Source organism: Rhinichthys klamathensis, unplaced genomic scaffold (genome assembly GCF_029890125.1).
Source record: "Rhinichthys klamathensis goyatoka isolate OS25496 unplaced genomic scaffold, OSU_Roscu_1.1 h1tg000176l_1, whole genome shotgun sequence".
Lineage (NCBI taxonomy): Eukaryota > Metazoa > Chordata > Actinopteri > Cypriniformes > Leuciscidae > Rhinichthys > Rhinichthys klamathensis.
The window spans coordinates 7,763,379-7,788,307 of record NW_026606705.1 but is presented as its reverse complement, the minus strand read 5'-3'; the positions used below and the strand labels follow the sequence as shown (position 1 = coordinate 7,788,307).

Sequence of the window (24,929 nt, the reverse complement as noted above, 5' to 3'; positions counted from 1 at the left end):
ATCAGCTCTTTGAAAGAGTCATCCCCCCGAAGTCTCTGCATATGTTGCTGGAGGACTGTGACACACTCAAGGGATGCGTGTGCAGTTGATGTTTCACTCTGCAGGCTTCGGGCCACTGATTAAGAAGGCTAAAAAAGTGCCTGGCTGCACACTAATCCAAAATATGTCCTTGCTTGTTTAGCTTGTGTGCACAATCCGGATATCTTAGACCGAATCTTAGCCCTAACTGCCTTGTCTTGCTCCAGAGTCTTTAGGGTCTCCAGTAGTGTAGCATATGCAGAGATGACTCTTGAAATCGCAGTGCTGTGGATGCACCTTCGGGTTGGGCAAAGCCCCAGAAGATTGCACACCACATCTTCAGAGCCAAAAAGAGACCTGAACAACTGCTTACATTTGGCTGATTCTGAAATGACCACAGACACTCCCTGAACCAAATTCAATGTGTCTACAATGAGTCTCACTTCCCTTGCTACCTCTTGCAGAACGAGGTCCAAAGCATGGTTACTGCAATGCACATATAGGGACCCTGGACACTCTGCTTTTAGCTTCGCCTGAACACCATTTATACGGCCAGACATGTTGGACGCACCATCAAAACAATATCCTGCCAAACGTTCCAGAGGTATGTTTAAACGGATAAATATGTCTTTGATACATGAAAACAATGTTTCTGCAGATGAGTCACTCGCGTTATAAAATCCAAGAAAGACGTTTTGTGCCCTTAAATCTGAATCCACAAACTGTAAACAACATGAAAATTGCTCGCTCGCGCTGATATCGGTTGTTCCTTCTGCTGTGAGTCCAAAGAAAGAACAGTGGCTAGTTTGAGACATGATTTCACGTTGTATGGCATGAGCAAACATCCCGAGAATTTCGTTTTGAATTGTATCGGACATCATATTGTCTCTTCGTAACATCCATTCTCTTTCTTTCGGGAGATCGTGTGTCCTCTCCAGCATTAACTGCCAGAGGACTCCATCTCGGTGAGCATGCCATCTGAGTGGCAACCCTTCGTGGCCCAGGAGCTTGATTGAGCGGAAAAAAACCCCAGCACAGCCCTACCCGTAGCCTGGTCTCGAGCGGCAATATCCAAGATCACAGCGTTAATTGGTGTTAATTTTAAGGATTCCAAAGCACGCACTGTTGAACAAATTTGTCACAAGCTTTCTTCCAGTTACTATATCCACCAACCTTTACAAAGGAGCATTGATTGTCATTGGTGAGCTGCAGTAATCCTTTATCCATGGCTTTAGCACATATAAAACAAATCACAGAGTAAGATTCTCTAATGTAATGCAGCCATTTCCATTCGTCAAACAATCCACATTGAAATGAACGCTAAAACATTTCCCCACCAAATCTCCTGCCTGGAAATTTCAGCCTGGGTTGGTAGGGCTTGTCATCTTCCCTGGCAGCCAACCGATCATGTGTTCTGACCTCAGCAGAGTCCATGCTAACGTCCAGCTCACAAACCTCGCTGCTCGCGGATGCTGACATAGGCCTACTAATGACGCTAGTCTGAACCGAGTTTGTGTCAGTGTCAGCCTTTGGCGCGGGTTCAGTCGCCGTTTCATCGTCGTTGTTGTTGACATCCTTTGTTTGAGAAGAATTACCATGACTAATTTTACTTTTCTTAACTGTTACTCGAAAAAAAGTCAGAAATACGTTTCTGCTGCTTATTGCTAGCCATGACCAAACGAGTATGAGGTGACGGAAGCACTTCCTGAGGAGTAGGCTAGTCTTTTATCAACGAAATATTAAAATAATTAATCATTAGTTTATATCTTATACACTGCCCATCATTTTACAGTAATCCCATATCAAACACAGTATGTTAGGATGACGCAAGAGTTGCAACTGTGGCAGCTGAGAAGGCCATTCTTTGTGTTCTTTATGAAGAATTTTCGGAGCCTGATGAAGTCGGTATAAATATGTGTTTAATACTACAAAATATGCCCGATGTTACAGTTACTGCACTTGCCACCCAGAACACAAGAGAACATCCCAATTGAGTGAAGGGATTTGTGGAAACTGAAATGGAAGCACACATCTTACCTAATTCAGACTAAAACACATCTATTTAGCCTCACATACTGACTTTATTTGTAGTTCATACTGTTTTAATACCCTGTATTTTCTTTCTCATCTTTAGGAAAAGCACGTAATTACCATTGTTTATTTCTATACCAAATGCCATACACTTGCAATGAAACTAAAAATATAAACAACTACTGTACATCATGTTGATATCCTATATTTTTACAATAAAACTTACGACAAACATGTCTTCTTATATCCTCAGTTGTTGCGTATAACCGAGCTGCATCGAACACATTTGTAAATTACTTTCCTTGAACCCATTGTGCGAGTTCACTTTAATACCGTGTGCTTTATTTACATGTTGCTGCTGATTGGACTGCCGTTCCGACACACCCACCAAACAAGAGAAAACGTATCTCAAACCCCGTTGCACACCGGTGCACGCCGTTTCCAGGAAACATGACGTTCAACCCGGAAACCGTAGCAAAACGTTGCGCACCGTTTTGAACTTGAACATGCCCCTGGTGAAGGCTTGTTAGCCAATGGCGGCCCCCGGGGAGACTTCAGTTTCCGGCTGATGGATTACCCCCTTGTATGTTAGTCCACAGTCCCCCACCAGGGGGTGCTGATGCTATGACAAGGTGCACCCCCCTTCTTGCGCTACTGCTTAAGTTTACTTGACTTATACTGACAGAAAACTCTACATAGCCTATATTTGGCCTATACTTTTACTATTTTTTTTAAAATAAAGATATACTTAAAAGTATAATGTGTGTTATTCTAAGAATACTTGGCTTGTAGTTGTGTTTGCTCTTTTGATTGGGCAGCCTATTCAATACTTTTTTCACATAGTTTTACATACTGTCTTATTTGATTTGTTTTATAAAGAAAATAGATATGTTCCTAATTCTGAGTATGTGAATTTTTTGTGTAGTCACGTGTACATAGGAATTAATTTCAAACTTTAAAAACATGTAAGTATTTTACTTTAAACTTGATGTACAGTTAAAGGTAAATTTTAGGTTTAAAAATTAATACCTTCACTTAAAGTTCACTTAGAGTAAACAAGTATACTTGCAGTATAATGAAGGCTCTAAAGATGCTTCAACTAAAAAAAAAGTAGTTTACTGAGAGTACTTCAAATGTACTTTTATAAAAATGTGCTACAAGTAGTTAACTAGTAAATTATTAAAAGTTCACTTGTTACAGTGTAGTTGCAGTACAAATGAAAAACGTAGTTGTAAACTAAAAGTTTACTACCGTTGCACTTAAAAGTATACTTTTACACTAAAAACACTAAAAAGTGGGCCAATTTAGTCCAATTTAGCACTGAAATAGTAAACTTACAAGTATAATACTAGTCCATTGATATTAGTATACTTACTAATTAAAGTATACTTAAAACTATCCTTTAACTTTACGTAAGTATACTTTATAAAATTAACTTGAAGTAGACTTATTTTTAAGCACAATCAACATGAAATAAAAAGACCCAAGAACTAAAAGCAAAAGTTTGTTCACATTTGGATCACTTTTTATCTGATAGATCTTGTGCACTTCTATTTGTGAAACAAAATGCAAGCTAGAAGATTTGGTTTCTAGCTTGGTGGTGTTTCTGTGATTGTGATCTTGGTGGAAGGCTATTATTGTGCTAGTTGCGTATTTGAACTTCCTCCCTCCCGCTGCCTGCCACTGAACCATTACAGTCAGGGTACCAGCACCTCTGTTAATTACCAGCTCCTATTCACACGGATGCTGTGAAAGGGCTTTGTTGACACTCTCATTCCACCTTGACAGAGAGCGTTCTTCCAGCCTTCATGGTTCATTGGTTTTCCTCTTTGCTGGTTTTCTGTCTCCCACTGATTCCCGGTCAGTTGCGGTGGTTAAGAGTTTGCTGGTACATTAGCAAGAAAAGAACATGCACGCCACTTCTCAGTAGTTTAGCTAAAGCGTGAAGAATACACAGAGGTGAAGAGGGTATTTTTGTGGCTTGATGTGGTTTATACTTCCTCTGTTTCCTTTTCAAAGTAAAAAATACATTCCAGAACATATTATCCAGAGGGGCAGGCTTGTCCACAGAAGGATTGGGTGTTAAATCTGTGCGTACTTATAGGGGGAAGAGATGGTGAATATGATTTATAATAATATGAAATGCTTAAATGAAAGCAATATCAACCCTTAACCTCATTTAGCACAATGAAACAAATAAACAAGCTTTTGAAGCATAATTTTCCTGTTATCACTGTAAAACTGCTTTGAAACAATCTGTATTGTAAAAAGCGCTATATAAATAAAGGTGACTTTACTTGACAATGAGAAGGACTCATTCTTTTAGAGAATAGTGAAATTAACTAATTGACTAACCCTCAAACTGCTATGAACCTGTATGCATTTCTTTCTTCTGCTGAAAACAAAGAAAGATATTTTACAGAATGGTTGTAACCAAACTGTTGTGGGGCACCATTGACTTCCATAGTAGTTTTTTATATTTTTTATATTAGTATTTTTCCATACTATGTAAGTCGATGGTGCCCCACAACTGTTTGGTTACTGACATTCTTCAGAATATCTTCTTTTGTGTTCAGCAGTTTAAATATATTAATACAGGTTCAGAACAACTTGACAGTGAATAAATGATGACAGAATTAGAATTTTTGGGTGAACTATCCCTTTAGATTTAAATTGGCCATAGCATAATAAAAACAATACAGCATACCCATACAGTATTGAAATTGTATCAATTTCTTCTAGAAGATATTTAAAAAAAAACTAGAAATAAACAACCGCCTGCCAAAGCATCTCATAGCATTAAGAGTGCTTCTAAGTACTGGGGCACAGGCCCACATTAAAATAATTTTTATTTATTTAGTATATTGTTATGGATATAAATTGTATTTGCCTGCAGTACAGAGTCGTTCACAAGCTGCATGCTGAATAAAGAGCTTTCTGATAAAGTATCCCGTTACTATTTCGATGTGAATAAAAACCCTGAAAATTATTCAGCATGTGATATAATTCAATGTTTGAATGAATCAAACTAAGGGTACATTTAGACAATGATGTACTAAAAACAGAAAAGATTTTTCTTTGCGTTTTTCTCAAAGAGAAGATGATGTCAAAAAATTCCCTGTTCAGACAGATCCTTTGAAAACGACTAAAAGCGCTGTATTATGCATGCCAGGCCAGTAGCTGGTCACTTGAAACATTTTTTGTAGTTTACACAGAGACACCGGTATCTTTTTCAAAAGCTTGCCCTTTTGGGGGCATTTACACAACACAGTTTTCAACTAAAAACAGAATAGTTTTTATGCATTTTGGTTTCAAAGTGCAAGTTTTTGAAAACGATAATGTTATCGTCTCCTTCTAAACTACAACACACGAATTTGTGAAGTTTTCCGTTTTTAGTTGAAAATGGTGTCATGTAAACAGCCTTTGACCAGTTTGACCAATTAGATCAAAATCTCACATCGCTAGTTTCAATTCTAAACACAACATTGTCAAGGATAATGACTTCAGGTAATCTCCTTTGACTGATTTATCACTAATATTTGACATTATTATTACACAAAAAATCTTGGCCCTGAATAGTATCTTGACAGCATCTTTGCATCTCCCAACTTCAGTTCCTCATTGTGTACAGGCTGATTCAATGTTAATCCCACTACCATATTTGTTAGAATGACTGCATCACCTGAAGGCCTCAATCACAACATTAGCTGAAGATGTTATTTGGATATTGTGGCTATTTCTATCTAACTGCTCTTTACTGGCCTGGGTCTTATTTATTGTTTATATGTGCAACTCAAGTTGCAATGGAAATTGATTTAATATTCAATTGCTGTAGATCCCATATACACTATAGTGAACAATGCTTCAGCTTCTTTTGACTAATTTACAAGACCATTAGGTTAGCTCAAAAAGTATTTCTCAAAAATTATATGACTAGCAGTGTAGACAATACACAAAGATATAGTTCCATCAGATGTGAAATTACAAGTATTCTTTAAGGACCCTTATTTTTTATTAACATTTTGTTAACACTTACAATAAGATCCATTTGTTACACTTAGTTAATGCATTAACTAACATGAATTAACAATGAACAATATGTTTTCACTGAATTGATTAACCTTTCTTAACCTTTCTTAGTCAATACAAATGTTCATGTTAATTTACAGTGTTTATAACTAATATTAACAGATGCAACTTTTGATCTTAAAAATGTATTTGCAAATGTAAACTACAATGAATAAATACGATTAATAAATGCTGTATAAAAGTATTGTTCCTTCGTTTGTTCACATTGATGTAGTTACCTAAGTTTAACGAATGAAACCTTATTGTAAAGTGTTACCAACATTTTTATATATTATGTTTATAGTTGTAGCCTTTCAGTCTATTGTGTTTAATGAAAATATGACACGGTCGTCACGTTTTGTGCTAGAACAAAGTATGGAAAGGAGAAAACAAAAGGAAAAATAATTGTATGATTAAATGAACACATTAAATATTTATAAACTTTTATTTTATATTTTTAATATATATATATATATATATTTTTTCAAACATTGCATATTTTAAACCAGTGTTTAACTTTTTTAAAAACTGTTCAAATATCCTTTTAACAATTACATTTTATAACATTTTGTGATGTTTTTGAGCAAAGGAATTCATAATCTCAAAAAGTTAAGAATGAGATTATAGAGGCATAGTTTTATGAATGTCTTTTTTCATTTAAGAGCCCATTCAACCTTTTTTAATTGGTTTGTTCCTTGATTACTTGTTGTTTAGTCAAAATACATTTTAAGCATACCTGTGCATGCTCCTGAAAGGAAACCATGAACATTTTCAGAATCATAACCAGTATGCAAACAAACACCTCTAAGACATTGGTTAAAGAGTGCATCATCTGGAAAGCATTACATTTGTTCAAGCTTCATCACATCAGTGTTTTAAAAGTAACGAAACAATGAATAATTGAATGGCAAGCATACAGTGTTCCAGATCAATGCTGCCACTCACACTAGTCTTTGAGTTCCTCTGCCCTTCTCTGAAGACAGTCCTGACCTTCCCTAAGGTAGACTGAGCTCCAGAAGTTCCTGCAGGTGTTTAATGTAGCTTATGGCTGCCCGCAGTGTCTCTACCTTGCTGAGTCTCTTATCCTCAAATTCCTGTGGCAAATGTTCACGGAGTCTGGCATATCCCTCATTGACACAGCGGACTCTCTGCCGCTCTCTCTCGTTACGTCTGTGGATGAATGCAGGTTCCAAGGAGAGGTCATGCACACTGAAGTTCCCATGGTAGGACAGGTAGGAAAAGCCTCCAATGTACCGTTGACTGTTGACTTGCTCTGGGTCATTCTGGGGATTTTTCAGTGCATCTTTGAAGGGGAAATACTGGTTGTTCAAAGACGAGCCAAACATCAATGGATGAGCATAGGATACTCGGTCCATGATGCCATGATCAGATCCCATTTCTCTGAAAACAAAAAACTAAAAAAAACAAAGCATGACAGCATCACATTTCCTCCAATTTATGAAACAATTTGAATTAGGACAAATAAACTGAGTCACCTTCGCACTGATGTGATCTGTCTTTTCTCTTGACATTAAACATGGATGTCAATGCCGAAGATTATTCTTAGGTTCAGTCAGCATATTATCATTTTCATCTTCTTTCTGCGAGTAAAAACTTCTTCCTTCCTTTCTCTTATGAGGGCTGGAAAATGAAGTGATGTAACTTAAGGACGTCCTCTGCTCCTACGAGCCAATCGCCTTCTGTAGAGGGTTTTGAAAGAATAGGGGCAGACCGTGCATTGTGCAGTTGGAACAGAGGTACAGTTGAAACACGTTAAATAATTTGCAAGTGCATCACACCTGACCCATGATTTTTGCTCCAAACTTGCATAGTTGTATCCTCTTCAATTGGGAAAAATTTAAAGGACGTACGGTTCTCTAATCTGTAGGTTTTTGGGTGTAAGTTTTTCACTTAACCACCTTCCTAGAGGCCTGCATTTCAGCCCGAGCCCGACGGGCCCCGACTTATTTATGCTCCTAGGGCCGGGCTTCGGGCCAATTTTCACGTCATAGTTCACACGCGGGCCGGGCCTCGGGCCTGTTTTAGGCTTATCTTTTTTATAGCCTATTTTAGACATTAATTAAAATAAAACATGAGAAGATGACGATTGAAAAGCAAACATAGAAAGACGTTTTATAACCTATCACACTGACATATGACTGACACATGACAGTTTGCTCATGCTCACGCTCACGCACACACACACACACACACACAGGTTTCCCGGCAGCGCGATCTGAGATTCGCGCGACCGGCTCGTTCTAGTGTCCCGCTATGGTAGCGAGCGTGACTTCAGCGCAGCTGGAAAAAGTACGACTGGATTAAAACCTTCCACTGTGGATGCTGTGCTTTTTCTTCACGATGCTCTGAGACTGTTCTTAGCCATGTTAGGAGGAGGTTGTTTTTTGTTTGATTGGACTTTATTTTCATGAGTCTGTTGGAAACTATTGGAAATGGCCATGTTCTGTAGTGAAGACTTGATTTTTGAGGTAAGATAACCTGCATGTTTGTTTTAATGTAATTTATTTGATTTGTTTAGATTGCATTCTCTGTATTGTAGCCTATATTATAAATTCATTTAGTTTGCGAGCGCTGTTGCGACTGAGCAGCAGAGCAGTTTGCCTCAGCTTTTCAAAAATGACAATAAACGTTTAAACTAACGTTAACTGTCTGTGTGATATGCTTAAGTTGTTTTATATCTATGGATTTTATTGTAGCCAAGTAAAGTGTTGATTTGAGAGGCTATAAATCAATCAATGGATCAAACATGTTTAACTCGCTGTCGGCTGCTTGGTCGTCATAATTTTTTTTGTTGTTTTTTCTTAATTAACTTTATAAAGAAATGAAAATAAACTTGCCGGTAAATACTTTGCTATTGAAAACAAAATATATCTGGTTTACTGACTGCAACATAGGTCAGGCTGTTTATCTTTCTTTTTTTTTCTTTTTTTTTTTACGGGCTCGGGTCGGACTCGGGCTGATCATTCTGATGAGCTGTCGGACACGGGCCGGGCTAGGGCCTGAGCGTCTCGGGGCAGGGCCGGGCTAGGGCCTAGATTTGAGGCCCGTGCAGGGCTCTACACCTTCCTTTAACATTGAATAGCTTTTTGTCCTTTTATGATCGTAAAACTTTGATATTTGTGATATTTAGTCAGTCCTCTAAAAATTGCACATATTTCATAATCAGTGTTGGGGTGTGACGCATTACAAGTAACAAGAGTTACGTAATCAGATATTTTTTTCCAAGAAACTAGTAAAGTATAACCCAAGTTACTTTGTTTTACCAAAAACAGTCTTAAATGTTATAAATTAATAAATGTAATCGTCAAGTCAAGTCAAGTCATCTTTATTTATATAGCGCTTTTTACAATACAGATTGTATCAAAGCAGCTTCACAGTGATAACATGAAAATAATACAAGTTTTTTTCTAGAAGAAAATTGCGTCATCGTCCACCTAAAGTAAGGCAGATCAATAATATTGTTGAATATTAAATGTCCCCAACTAAGCAAGCCAAAATCCAAGGCAACAGTGGCAAGAAACCAAAACTCCATCAGGAAACAGAATGGAGAAAAAAACCTTGGGAGAAACCAGGCTCAGTCGGGGGCCAGTTCTCCTCTGGCCAACGAACGAACAGTGTATGATTATGATTCAGGCAACATTACAGGTCAGAAGTCAGATTGGATCAGAACATTCACAATATTTATCCAGTTCCATCTGGTTGGAGGTCGGAGTCATCACGCTGGTATGGAGACGAGTTTGTTGAGGTGTCCATGAGACCTTCACAGGGCTGATGAGGCTGGCACTTCAGGGATGCATTGTGGTCGTGTCCAGGCGCAGGTTTGCCGTCTGATCTGGATATGGCCCGGATCCGGGTGACTTCAGTAAACCTCGGAATAAATGGAAAGACTAACATTAGCGTTGTTGCCATTCTTCTTATGATGTAACGAGTACATCGGGTGTTGTAGGAAGCCTCCCCGGTTCCGGCTGACCTAATCTATGCAGCCTAATAATCATTTAACTGATTTGAATAATAGAAATGTATAATGTTCTATGTGAATGCAAGGTAGCCAGGGTGGTGATAGCGCAGTGGATAAGACACATGCCTTTGGTGGTGTGAGAGACCGGGTTCGAATCCACTGTGAGACACCAATGTGTCCCTGAGCAAGACACTTAACCCCTAGTTGCTCCAGAGGCATGCGACCTCTGACATATATAGCAATTGTAAGTCGCTTTGGATAAAAGCGTCAGATAAATGAATAAATGTAAAAGAGATGTATTTTTAGTCTAGATTTAAACTGACAGAGTGTGTCTGCTTCCCAGACAATGTTAGGGAGAATGTTCCAAAGTTTAGGTGCTAAATAGGAAAAGGATCTACCGCCTGCAGTCGATTTTGATATTCTAGGTATTATCAACTGGCCGGAATTTCGAGAACGCAATTGGCGTGAAGGACTATAATGCGTTAAGAGCTCGCTCAAGTACTGGGGAGCTAAACCATTTAGTGCTTTGTAAGTAATCAGCAATATTTTAAAATTTATACGATGTTTAACAGGCACCCAATGCAGTGTTGACAGAACCGGGCTAATATGGTCATATTTCCTGGTTCTGGTAAGAACTCAAGCTTCTGCGTTTTGAACTAGCTGTAGTTTGTTTATTAAGCGTGCAGGGCAACCACCCAGTAGAGCATTACAATAATCTAGCATTAAGGTCATGAACGCATGAACTAATTGTTCCGCATTTGTCAATGAGAGCATATGGCGTAATTTATATATATTTTTAAGATGGAAAAATGCGGTTTTACAGATACTAGAAACGTGACTTTCAAATGAAAGATTGGTATCAAAGAGCACACTCAGGTTCCTAACCGACGACGAAGACTTAACAGAGCAGCCATCAAGTGTTAGACAGTGTTCTAGGTTATTACGTGTGGAAGTTTTTTGTCCAATAATTAGAATCTCTGTTTTTTCAGAATTTAATGGTAGGGATAGGGAATAGGGATGGGAATTGAAAACCGGTTCCACTCGAGAACCGGTTCTAAGTTTTACGATCCATCGATATTGTATGCCCTCGACGTTAACGAGTCCTCTTATCGATGCTCCTTCTCGGAGTCAGCCATAGTATGTAGGCTACAGACCGTGAACTCACAAATGTCCCTTTTGTCCTTTATCAAGCACCATAGCACGGCGTCCGGTCCAAAGCAAATTTTTGTACCGCCAAAGTCTTATTTGATCGTAATGTAGATGAACTGCTGCGCTTGTGACAGGACGCATGTTTAACTGAACGAGCAGAGAGAGAGAGAGAGCCCCGCACATATTAATCAAAATAAACAACACGATGGTAAGGTCGGGAGACTAAAGTTTCATGTGGAGCATTCGGAGATTTGTTTTTCCTGAATTAGGCTACCGCTGGGTGTGAATTGTGCAAAAATACGTTGCCTTATCTTCTCTTAAAAGCGTTCCGCACATTCAGCTGACATAAACCACACTTTAAATAAACGAAAAAAACTATCCAGTGATGAAATGTTTTCTGTGATGACACATCTTGTGGGATGTCCCAACCGCCGGCACACATCCGATAATGACACGTCCAATTCGCGAACTAATGACTCATTTGAACCGATTCGTTTTAATGAATGGTTAAAACAACTGATCTTTCCAACACCGAAATCACGGTACGTTTAATTGGTGTGTAACTAATCGGTAACACTTTACAATAAGGTTTCATTTATTACATAAATTACATAAAAAGTACAGTTTGCTTACTCAAGTGTAAGCTTTAAAACAAATAAAACCACTTGTTTCCCCCCCCCCCCCCCCGAAAAAGCATGACTACTTTTTTCCACACAGTGCTATCAGGAATCGATAAGAGAATCGTTAAAGAATCGGATCGATAAGCAGAATCATTAGTAGCATTGATATTGATAAAATCTTATCAATTCCCATCCCTAGTAGAGAATTACTAGTCATCCAATTTTTTATATCAGCTATGCATTCCGTTAATCTTGTGAATTGGTGAGTTTCGTTAGGTTTTGAAGAAATATACAGCTGAGTATCATCGGCATAACAGTGAAAGCTAATTCCATGTTTCCTAATGATATCTCCTAATGGTAGCATGTACAGAGTGAACAGCAGCGGTCCTAGTACTGAGCCTTGTGGTACGCCATACTGAACTTGTGATTGATAAGACATCTCTTCATTTACTGCTACAAACTGATAACGGTCTAATGCTAATGCAATACCACTAATGCCAACATGGTTTTCTAGTCTATTTAAAAGAATGTTGTGGTCAATTGTGTCAAATGCAGCACTAAGATCAAGTAACACTAATAGAGAGATACAACCACGATCGGATGATAAGAGCAAATCATTTGTGACTCTGATGAGAGCTGTCTCGGTACTATGGTACGGTGTAAATCCGGACTGAGAATCCTCGCAGATATCATTTCTTTCAAGAAAGGAACACAGTTGTGAGGATATTACATTTTCCAGTATCTTTGACAGAAAAGGCAGATTCGAGATCGGCCTGTAATTGACAAATTTTGTATGATCAAGTTGTGGTTTTTTCAAGCAGTTTTATCATAGCCAGCTTAAAGGTTTTTGGTACGTATCCTAGAGACAAAGACGAATTAAGAAGAAGAGGATCTATGACATCTGGAAGCATCTCTTTCAGTAGCTTAGTCGGAATAAGGTCTAACATACAAGTTGTTGATTTAGATGAATTAACGAATTTCAAAATTCTTCCTCTCCTATAGCAGCAAATGAACCAAATTTTTCCTCAGGGGGACTACAATGCACTCCCTGATGCGATACTGTAGTAGACGGTTGCATAGTTATAATTTTGTCCCTGATATTATCAATCTTATAAGTGAAGAAATTCATAAAGTCATTACTGCTGTGTTGCTTGGACACTTCTGGGCTTGAAGCTTTCTTTTTCGTTAGTTTAGCCACTGTTTCAAATAGATACCTAGGATTATGTTAATTTTTTTCTAATAGGGTTGAAAAAATGAGCGCGTCACTTATGAGTGCGCTTGCCGCGTGCCTACATTTGAAATAACGAACTTGAGCAAGCAAAATATGTGAGCGCGATATGTGAACATGCCACGAGCTACTGGTAGCTCGCGAGCGACATGTTGGAGACCCCTGCTCTAAAACAATGTGAGAGGCTCTCAATCTCAGAGGCTCTCCGACGAGATGCGGCGGGTTTTTGATCGGTCTGCTGCGGGAAGAGAAGCTGCTAGGGTGCTGGCAGATCTTCGGCAAGGAGAGAGATCCGTATCTGACTTTTCGATTGAATTTCGCACCCTAGCAGCAGAGAGCCAATGAAACGAGGAGGCGCAGTGGGACATGTTCCTGCATGGGCTGGCTGACCGCATCCAAAAGGAGATTTATGCCATGGACCTTCCCACAAGCTCAATGACCTCATTGCTCTGGCCCTGAGAGTAGACGCACGTCTCTCACGTATAGATCGACGAGTTCAACCTATCCGTCCTTCTGCAGGGATCGAGGGACAGCGTTCTGGAGGCGGGGGCGCAGTCAGCCCCATTTAAGATCCTGAGCCCATGCAGGTGGGTCGAGCCCGGCTTTCCCGGGAGGAGAAGGAGAGGCGGAGATTCCTTGGCCTTTGCATGTACTGTGGAGGAGCTGGACATTTCGCTTACAGTTGTCCGTTAAAAGGCCCAGCCCGACAGTAAGTATGAGGCTACTGTCGGGTGGGATCTCTGCCAAGAAGACCTCATCCACATCTACTCTCCTTCCGGTAAGGCTCCGATGGTCAACTCACTTCCACGACTGTCGGGCACTTCTGGACTCGGGCGGAAGGTAATTTCATGGACCACAACTTTGCACGCACATTTCAAGTTTCCCTCAGACACCTTTCGCACCCTATTGCAGTACACGCCCTCAATGGTCAAAGACTCCTCACCATCTCACTGGCAACCGAAGACATCACCCTTATCACATAAGGCAATCATACCTAGACCATCTCCTTTTTCATTCTGGACACTCCTCTTGCACCCATCGTCCTTGGTCACCCCTGGCTCACTCGTCACAACCCCAAAGTGGACTGGCAGCTCAAATCTGTGTCGGCGTGGAGCAGTTATTGTCATAAGTCTTGTCTTGTCTCTGCTTGTCCGTCTGTTTCTGTCCCTGTGTTTCAGGAGGAAGCAGTGGATTTATCTAACGTGCCCACGGAGTACTTGGACCTGAAGGATGTGTTCAGTAAGTCTCGGGCTGCTTCTCTTCCCCCGCATCGTCCCTATGACTGTGCTATAGAGTTACTGCCAGGTACGTCTCCGCCTAAGTGCAAGTTATATTCACTCTCTGTACCAGAGAGAGAGGTCATGGAGAAATACATTTCTGATTCTCTAGCAACGGGATTCATCCGCCCTTCCTCTTCTCCAGCGGGGGCGGGGTTCTTTTTTGTGGGGAAGAAGGATGGATCGTTGCGACCTTGTATTGATTACCGGGGGTTGAACAACATCACGGTAAAGAATACTTATCCTTTGCCGTTGATGTCTTCAGCCTTCGAGAGGTTGCAAGGAGCATCTATCTTCACGAAATTGGATTTAAGGAATGCTTATCATTTGGTCCGCATCAGGGAGGAGGATGAGTGCAAGACAGCGTTTAACACCCCCAGGGGGCACTTTGAATTCTTGGTTATGCCTTCCAGGCACTTGTCAATTGCGAGATATGGTCGATCAGTTCATATATGTCTACCTGGATGACATATTGATTTTTTCATCGTCTCTCCAGGAACACGTGCAGCACGTCCGACAAGTGCTTCAGAGGTTGCTAGAGAATGGGCTTTTTGTCAAGGCGGAGAAATGCGCTTTTCATGCACAGTCTATTCCTTTTTTAGGTTACATCATCTTGGTTGAGGGAATGCGCATGGATCTTGAGAAGGTTAAGGCTGTGGTGGATTGGCCAAGTCCAGATTCCCGTAAGGCCCTACTGAGGTTCCTGGGTTTCGCCAATTTCTACCGCCGTTTTATTCGCAATTTCAGCCAACTAGCCGCACCTCTGACCGCCTTGACCTTCCCCAGAACGACGTCCAGGTGGTGAGACGCAGCCGAGGCGGCGTTTGCTAAACTGAAGGGTTGCTTCGTTTCAGCCCCCATCCTGATAACCCCTGATCCATCACATCAGTTCATGGTGGAGGTCGATGCTTCAGAGGTGGGGGTAGGTGCAGTGCTATCCCAGCGCTCTCCTTCAGACGACAAGATGCATCCTTGCGCGTTTTTGTCTCATCGTTTATCCCCTGCCGAGCGTAATTATGACATTGGCAACAGAGAGTTGTTGGCGGTCAAGTTAGCATTGGAGGAGTGGCGCCACTGGTTAGAAGGGTCGGGGGTACCTTTTATCGTCTGGACCGACCACAAGAACTTAGAATACATTCGGACTGCTAAAAGACTAAACTCTAGACAGGCTCGGTGGGCTCTTTTTTTTTGGTCGTTTTGATTTTACTTTCTCGTACTGCCCGGGTTCCAAGAACATCAAACCCGATTCTTTATCGCGTATTTTTGACCGTTCCGAACGCCCGTCTACTCCTGAGTGCATTTTACCAGAGACCCTATTCATCTTTACACTCACATGGGAGATCGAATCGAAGGTCAAGAAGGCCTTAACGCCTCCGATCCGTTGTCCACTGGATCGTTTGTTTGTGCCTGAGGGTTTACGGTCCAGCGTCATTCAGTGGGGACATTGTTCCAATGTGGCTTTCCATCCTGGGGTCAATCGCACTAAGTTTTTAGTCAAGCAACGATTCTGGTGGCCTCTCATGGCTCGCGATGTTCACAGTTTTGTCTTGCCTTGCTCAGTTTGCGCCACGGGTAAGACTTCCAATCGGCCCCCAGATGGGTTACTTCAACCGCTGCCAGTGCCTTCGAGACCCTGGTCCCATATCGCTCTAGATTTCATCACCGCCCTCCCACCCTCCCAGGGTCACACGGTAGTTTTGACCGTGGTGGACCGATTCTCGAAGGCGGCCCATTTCATTCCCTTGCCCAAATTACCCTCAGCCAAGGAGACAGCGTTGATTGTCGTTAACCACGTCTTTCGGCTACATGGCCTCCCGAAAGACGTGGTTTCTGACAGAGGACCCCAATTTGTGTCAAAAAAAAAAAAAAAAGAGTTTTGTAAATTTCTGGGTGCGACTGTCAGTCTGTCCTCTGGGTTCCATCCCCAGAGCAATGGTCAAACTGAGCGAACCAACCAGGATTTGGAGAGAACGTTTCAATGTTTAGTGTCCAAGAATCCTTCCTCTTGGAGTCAGCAACTGTCTATGGTGGAGTACGCCCACAACACGTTGCCAGTGTCATCCACGGGTCTGTCACCATTTGAGTGTAGTGTAGGATACCAGCCACCTATGTTTCCTAGTCTGGAATCCGAAATCGCGGTCCCCTCCGCACACGCCTTCGTCCAGAGGTGTCGCCGCACTTGGACGAGAGCCCGTGAGACTCTACTCCAAGTGGGGGCGTGCACCAAGGCCCAAGCCGATCGCCACCGGCGTAAGCCTCCCGTATACGTAGTCGGTTCCAAAGTGTGGCTTTCTACCAAGGACATTCCTCTCCGTTCCGTTTCTAATAAGCTTGCACCTAAATTCATTGGCCCGTTCTCAGTCACTAAAATCATTAGTCCAGTGACAGTCCGCCTCAATCTTCCTCCAGTGTACAGGAGGATTCACCCCGTCTTTCATGTATCCAAAATTAAGCCCGTTTTCTTTGCTCGCATTAATCCGCCAGTCCCGGTACCCCCTTGGGAAGGGGGTACTGTCACGGTTTATAAATCCTAAGTTTCCTTGTTGTCTCATGCTTCTGTTGTTGTGTGTGTGTGCTGATTAGGTGGGCGTGCCAGCCCATTAGCAATCATCAGCGATCGCTCATCACTCCCGTCAACAGCTGCAGCTCATCTCATCATGTGTGTATATACTCATCACTTTCTCATCTCCTTTGTCAGATCGTTGTTTGTGGTCTCCCGGTGTGTGTGTTCCAGTCAACGTTTCGAGTCTTGTGCCTTCCTTGTTCCTGTTTTGTTCCTGTGGATTACGTTGGATTATTCTCTTCACTGGACACTTCACCACACTGCTGCACTCTCTTCACCAGACCCATCTGACCATCGGGGTCCCTGCGCCACTAACCTGTATTCTCTGGACTCATTACCTTATACTTCATATTAATAAATAGTTTCACTTGCATCTTGCCTCCTGTTCTCATTACCTGACACTATATGATGATATCTAGGGATGTCCCGATCCGATCACGCGATCGGAAATCGGGCCCGATCACATGGTTTCAGACTCGATCGGAATCGGAAGTTACCTCCCGATCAGGACTCGGATATATGTAAATTAGGGGTGTAACGGTACATGTATTCGTAATTATTGAACCGTTTCGGTACGCATACAAACCGAACGATTCCTAGGACCATTTTTCCTGCAGACAAAATCCGCGCTGGCGCGATCACCACAACGTTGCGCAACATCAAATGGCAAACGTAATGAAAGCGGAACGAAACTGCGCTTCTCATTATATTGTGCTTAACGGACCATATCAGTTCGGACCAGCAACATCTGTGCAGCGCGAGATCAAGCAACACTGTGCTAAGAGTTCCAGTGAAGAAAACATTTGAATTCGCCACTGAACTTAATAACATCGCTGCGAGATCTAGTGAGAAGCATTCAAATTTCCACGTTATTAACCGTAGATCTCTATTAGATCAAACAGCGCTGACGTGGACACCAGGAGAAACATTGTTCCTTGAATGAACATGGATTTAATGTTGCACTTCAAAACTCAAATATTATATAAATATATATTTAAATGTTATTTTTAATGTGATTACCAAAACATTATTTGTTCATCCTTCAAAGATTATTTATAAACCTGAAAGTTTCAAGATGTAGGAAAACTCAAACTTATTTAAAAATACTTTTTCTTTTAATAAATAGGAAATTTCTCTGGCATTTCTTTTTTTTTGCTGTATCGTATCGAACCGAACCGCAAATTTTGTGAACTGTTACACCCCTAATGTATATATATATTCTCATTATTTTTTATACACTTTTAAAACATTTTTATTTTTTGTTTACATGCCTGCCGGGTATTTTAAGTTGAGGTGCTATTTGTTCTCTTTCATAGGTTCACTCAACGCTGCGGAAAGCGCAGTGGGATATTCTCTGAATGTGCCGATTGTCTGAAGCCTTATAGAATCACGCCAATTCATTGGCTGATGGCGTCCGCGCGATATGGCTCCGCCCCGACGCTCTTACGTCGCATCATTACATATTCGCGCGCGCGCCATCTGCTCCTCAGATTTCTCTACCTTCAGAGCGAAGCGGTCACGTTGCCCTTCGCTCGTGATTTTTCTGAGCTACAAATACATCTGGATTATTCTCGGCGCTTCTGCGACTGTTCAAGCGGAACTCTGTTTCTCCTTACGGTGAAGTTGCCATGGATTACAGACGCTGTACTCCGCCATGTGCTCGTAACGACGACCCACACAGTAAGTGCGTTAAGTGTTTGGGTTTTTCACATGCACGTGAGGCAGTTATAGGATCGTCTAAATGCAAATTCTGTGAAAATTTGTTGCTCAAAACCCTCAAATCGCGGCTCGCGGTCTTTGAGAGGGAATCATTCGTCTCCCCCTGTCGCGCTCCCGAGGCCTCTCGAGGATCCGCGACATGGGGTTCGGATGTAGAGCTTGAGGATGTGGAGTTCGAGCCCCGCTCTTTCTCTCCCTCCCTCCCCTCGGCACGCGCGAGGCATGCCAGTCGAATTTTCACACGATTATTTGCGCCCCAGCCCGGGAGCACGCGACGCGGTTTCTTTCGGGCTGGAGGATATACTTTTTACCGAGGCTTCCGACTCCGAGGATTTCGGGCCTACTCTCGCCGACGAGGTTATCCCGCCGAGCGGCCAGGAAGCGCGGCCTACTGCGGCCTATGCGGAGCTCGTTGACGTGCTTTCGCGCGCTACGGAGAAGCTCACTATTGATTGGCCCGACGAGCCACGTGAGTCTCAGTCGTCGAAACTCGACGAAAGGCTTCTCAGTGGCCCTAATTCTAGGCCTCAACGGAGGAAGCTGCCATTTTTCAGTGATCTGCATCATGAGATCTCCAGATCCTGGAAGCAGCCTTTCTCTTCGCGCCTCACTAATGCGGCTGCTGCTGATTTCACCAACCTGGTAGGCTCTGTGGAACAGGGCTATTCCGCCATTCCGGCGATTGAGGAAACTTTAGCCGACCATCTTGCTCCGTCGTCTGCGCCGTCCTGGAAGTCGCGCCCCCTCCTCCCTTCTAAAGCATGTAGGACTACTTCCTCTCTCATTGGGAAATCCTACATGGCGGCTGGGCAGGCAGGCATGACCCTGCACACTATGGCCATTCTCCAGGCCTACCAGGCGGACGTCCTGAAGGAAATGGACGAGGGCGACGGCGTGACTCCTGAAGCGGTCAAGGAGCTTCGTAAGGCTACGGATTTAGCCTTAAGAGCCACCAAGCATACCGCACGCGCTATAGGTCGCTCTATGGCTGGTTCTGTTGCGGTGGAGCGCCACTTGTGGCTTAATCTCACGGAGATCCGTGACAAAGAGAAGGTTTTCCTCTTGGACGCCCCCATTTCTCAAACGGGGTTGTTTGGTGAGGCGGTCAACACAGTGGTTGAGAAATTCCGCTCCTCCAAATCCCAATCGGCCGCGTTCAGACAGTTCATGCCCAGGAGGGCTAGGGAACCTTCTGCTCCCGCCCCGGTGCGACCCAGAGAACGTCCCTCTCATAGACCGGATTTCTCTTCCAGAAGAAGCAAACCAGGGCATCTCCCACCTACCACGGTTTGGGGAGCCCGCGGTCGCCCGTCTCCCCGTCAACGGCCTCACAAGCGCCTCCAGTTGAGGCGGTCCGACAAACCGACTGCTCCGGCGGCCCAGAGCCATTCCTGACCTTCCGGTCAGAAAAAGGAGAGCTCCTCTGCTTCCTCAAGGTTGGGTCAGACCGCACAAGCGTTTCTGCCCACCTCCCAGCTCTCCTTGTCACCTTCGCCACTCAGAGTGTCTCGAAGTGCAGGTCATATTTCACCTTCTCTACTCAGTCTGGTGCGGGAGGAAGGAGACGCTTTCTGCTTTCTCCCCTCACCCCCCACACTCTCTATAACTACCGGCCGCATCCTCGGAGGCACTTTCCGTTTTCCTCCGGAGCAGGCGGATCTGGTCACCATGACCCCAGCATCGATGCCTCCCATGACGTGCCAGGACGCCGATGGCCCTCCTGCACAGTCAACCTCTTTACTCCAGGAGCGTCAGCACGGCACCCTCACTCAGGTATGTCGTCTGCATTACAACATCCCTCCTCCTCTATCACATTTCCTTCCAGAGTGGGAGCGCTTACCAGGGGTATCGTCTTGGGTTCTTCGCACAATTCGGTTCGGCTACACTCTTCAGTTTTGCCGCAATCCCCCCTGTTTCAACGGGGTGTTTCCTACTGTAGTAGACAGCGCCACTCATGCTTCTGTCCTTCAGCAGGAAATCTCTTCCCTCCTTCTCAAAGGAGCAATAGAGGAGATTACTCCAGGGGAAACCGAGCGGGGCTTTTACAGCCGTTACTTCCTGGTCCCGAAGAAGGGCGGCGGTTTGCGTCCCATACTGGACCTCCGCCGACTGAACTTCGCCCTTTACAAAGGGAAATTCAAAATGTTGACGCTGAAAGCTATCATATCTCAGATTCGGCCAGGGGATTGGTTCGTGACGATAGACCTAAAGGATGCTTATTTTCACATCCAGGTTGTACAGCGACACAGGCAGTTCCTCAGGTTCGCCGTTGGAGGATAGGGCGTTCCAGTACAGGGTCCTTCCCTTCGGCCTATCTCTGGCCCCGAGGACATTCACAAAGTGCATGGATGCAGCTCTGGCCCCATTGCGGCTCCAGGGCATCCGTGTTCTAAATTACCTAGACGATTGGCTCATTTTAGCCCAGTCCAGGAACCTAGTGGCCCACCACAGAGACATCGTTCTGAGTCATATCCAGTCTCTCGGTTTGAGGTTGAACTCGGAGAAGAGTGTTCTTGCTCCGGCTCAAAGCACCGTTTTCTTGGGGGTGAACATGGATTCCGTTCTCATGCAGGCCCGCTTGGCCCCTGCACGGATTTCCAGCCTGATGACATGCTTGGCTCGTTTTTTGCTAGGCCATCATGTGTCTGTGGGCACCTGCCGCAGGATGCTGGGCCTTATGGCCGCGGCCTCCCCCGTGCTACCGCTGGGCCTACTCCACATGAGACCCTTCATGTGGTGGGTGAAACTCTCAGGGGTTCGACCCTCCGGGTCAACCCTTCGCCTACTGAAGGTATCGCGCAGTTGCTTTCGAGCCCTGTCAGTTTGGCGGGACCCTCTTTTTCTTCGGAAAGGGGTCAGCATGGGTGCGGTATCTCGTCGCCAGATGATTACGACGGATGCCTCTCTCACCGGCTGGGGAGCGGTTTTCGAGGGCAGACCAGCGTGTGGGGTCTGGACCGGAGAGGCTCTCTCTTGGCACATAAATTGCCTGGAGTTAAGAGCCGTTTTTCTGGCTCTGCATCATTTCCTCCCTCTTCTGGAGGGCCACCATGTCATTGTCAGAACAGACAACATGGCAGTGGTGTCTCATGTGAACCGGCAGGGAGGTTCTCGGTCGCGCACCCTAGACAGGCATGCGCGTCACCTTCTCCTGTGGTCTCAGAGCAGATTCCTATCTCTAAGAGCGGTTCATGTCCCAGGGGTTCTGAACCTTGCGGCAGATTTTCTGTCGAGACAGAAACTCAGATCGGGGGAATGGATGTTGAACCGCCAGACGATGGCCCTGATCTGGGAGGTTTTTGGAGAGGCGGAGGTGGACCTCTTTGCATCTCAAGAGTCGTCCCAATGCCCGCTTTGGTTCTCCCTGAGTCCCCCGGCCCCATTGGGGATAGATGCGTTCGCTCACCCTTGGCCAACGCAGAAACTCTATGCCTTCCCGCCCATCAAACTGATCCAGGCGGTCTTGGCCAGAGTGAGAGAGAGCGGAGTCCGCCTCCTCCTGGTAGCTCCGTTCTGGCCATCTCAGCCATGGTTTTCGGAGCTAATTCCTCTACTGGAATCTTCCCCCTGGAGGATCCCGGTCAGGGAAGATCTTCTGTCCCAGCTACAGGGCAGGATATGGCATCCTCGCCCAGACATGTGGAAGCTGTATGTTTGGCCGATCAGAGGCCGTCGGCATTAAGCTCTGGTCTCCCAACTGACGTTCAGGAGACCATTGCGAGTGCTAGAGCCCCTTCTACAAGGAGATTATATTCTTCCAAATGGAGGGTGTTTGAGACTTGGTGCTTAGCACATGATAGGAGCCCAGTTAACTGCCCTGCTGGTTCAGTACTGGAATTCCTGCAGGAGAAGTTTGCTGCTGGAGCAGCCGCTACCACTCTCAGAGTTTATGTCGCGGCTATTGCAGCGCATAGGGAATCGGATGAGATTCCCCTGGGCAAATTAAGGTTAGTTTCTGCCTTCATGCGTGGGGTGAAGCGCCTGAAACCGGCTCGCTCCCCTAGAGTTCCCCCATGGGATCTTTCTGTTGTCTTAGAGGGTTTGACGAAAGCCCCCTTTGAGCCCTTGGAGTCAGCTCCGGATAGGATTCTGACTCTCAAGGTTTCTCTTTTGTTAGCTTTGTCCTCATTAAAGCGGGTGGGAGACTTACAAGCTCTTTCTGTTAGCGAGTCTTGCTTGGACTTTGCCCCTGGCCTGGTCAAAATTTCCTTGAGGCCGAGACCAGGGTATGTCCCCAAGGTTCTTTCCTCAACTTTCCGCTCACAGGTATTTAACCTTAACGCTTTCCACCCTCCTCCATTTTCGTCTGAGGAAGATAGGAAGCTTAACTTGCTCTGCCCAGTTCGTTCTCTTAAGATATATGTAGGCGGTTGGAGGAAATCTAACCAGCTTCTGGTTTGCTTCGGTGCTAGCCGCCGTGGGCTTGCTGCATCAAAGCAGAGGATTTCTCACTGGGTCACAGAGGCTATCTCGTTGGCTTACGGGGTGCGTGGCTTGCCTTCACCTCTTAGCATTAAAGCACATTCCACCAGAAGTGTAGCATCTTCTCAAGCTCTTTTCAGAGGAGCACTTTTGGAGGATATTTGTGTTGCGGCAGGCTGGTCTTCTCCGCACACTTTTGTAAGGTTCTATAGCTTGGATCTTGACATGACCCCGGGTTCCCAGGTTCTTTCTGTTTGAACTCATTTCGGTCGTTGTCTCTTTTATCTACCAGTTATAAAAGCGCTCTAGCTTGGCGAGTTTGGTAGTCCGTTCCCACTGCGCTTTCCGCAGCGTTGAGTGAACCTATGAAAGAGAACGTCTCTGGTTACTTGCGTAACCCAGGGGCGTCACTAGGATTTTCATTTTAGGGGGGCTAAGCCCCCAATATGATTTTTAAACAAATTATAAAAAAAGGTAACACTTTAGTTTAGGATCTAAAGATCACTATTAACCATTTTCATTACGATGCAAAGGCACGGTTTTATAATAACTGTGGTCCCAAATGTGAGGTAGGGCAAATAGGGGGGTTCGGGGTCTCCCCGAGAAAATTTTGATTTCTCTGATCTACTACATATGTGCATTTTAAGATGTTCTGAAGGCCAAAAAACTTGGATAGTGGGCAGCTGACAATTTTTCTCTAATCATCAGCAGCATCACTTTTTTTCTCTTTGTTTTTCTCTTGCCCTGTCTCTTCCCCTCCTAAAGCTGAGCTTTGACTGATATAGGCTTTTCATTTTTGTCTGTCAGTGAAGCAAGTAAACATAGGGTCAGCTGATAGGTTGATTTTGCCTATGAATCATTTTCTCAGACGCGTTTATTTACTGAAAGCTACTAAAGGTAATTAAGTTTATTAAATGCATTCACAATATGTAGGCTACACATTTATTATTGATCTTATGCCTAATACAGGGCCGTAGACAGGGCTTTATAATCACAGAGGTCCTAAATTTGAGATTGGTAGGGGGTTCAAATTTTTTATTTCTGATATGTGCATTTCAAGACGTTTGAAGACCAAAAAAAAAGTATAAGAAATAGCTTTAAAACCATGTCAGTGGGCAGATTATTTGTCAATACCTCCTCTCTTCTCATCTCCATCACTCTTCCTTTTTTTCTCAGTCTCTTCCTCCCTTTCTCTTCCCCTCCTAAAGCTGAGCTTTTTTAATTTACTAAAGGCTACAATTTGTATTATATTCTCAATATGTACACATTCATTTTTAATCTTGTGCCTAACATGATGAAAACGGCTTTGTTAATGTTTCTTGTAAACTAATTATTACATTACATGAGTTACATGAGTGTATAGGCCTATTTTCAGTTCAAAATGGCGAAATTAGACAAAACTATATTAGTTTGCCTGATTATTTTTTGTCATTTGTTTAACATTTATGACCTAAAAAAAGTAAAATATGAAATGTTAAGTTTAGCTACTTACATCTTATCTCGCACTTGACCGTACGCGTCGAGTCCATAGACTGTAAAAAATGGTCTTGTCGCACTGTTAAAATTCGCGCTCAGCAGCGTCTGTGAACATAAAGCCCGCCTACTTTGATTTGATTGGTCGTCTCTGACATTGACGAGCAGTGACAGACCAATGAGGCTCAGATGAACACACAAATGAACACACACACCCTGTCCTCTGTTTCTGACGTGCTCTCTGCACGGCGCAGCTGTGGATTGAGAACGTGCTGAATCTGATTATAACAAGACTGAAGCGAACACGAATTTGTGTAGCCTACATTAACCTCACATTTTTAGGGGGGCTTGGCAGAAGTTTAGGGGGGCTGAAGCCCCCCTA

The 24,929-nt window shown here is 43.7% G+C and overlaps 2 protein-coding genes across 2 annotated transcripts in view; one reads left to right on the top strand and one right to left on the bottom strand.

Annotated features, from left to right (window-relative positions):
- slc37a3 (solute carrier family 37 member 3) overlaps nucleotides 1–24,929 on the top strand; it is a 307,587-nt gene that overhangs the window by 171,264 nt on the left and 111,394 nt on the right. The window lies entirely within an intron of this gene.
- LOC130092499 (achaete-scute homolog 5) lies at nucleotides 6,676–7,808 on the bottom strand. The gene is made up of 2 exons (XM_056260366.1): nucleotides 7,614–7,808; nucleotides 6,676–7,516 (listed from the first exon to the last, which is right to left on the bottom strand). The coding sequence occupies exons 1-2, from the start codon at nucleotides 7,654–7,656 to the stop codon at nucleotides 7,113–7,115; spliced, it is 447 nt and encodes a 148-aa protein (XP_056116341.1). The 5' UTR covers nucleotides 7,657–7,808; the 3' UTR covers nucleotides 6,676–7,112.

Coding starts and splice junctions, on each gene's coding strand:
- LOC130092499 (XM_056260366.1), bottom strand. CDS start 7,656: ATGTTTAATGTCAAGAGAAAAGACAGATCACATCAGTGCGAAG. Junction 7,517..7,613: donor CAGATCACATCAGTGCGAAG/GTGACTCAGTTT, acceptor TTGTTTTCAGAG/AAATGGGATCTGATCATGGC.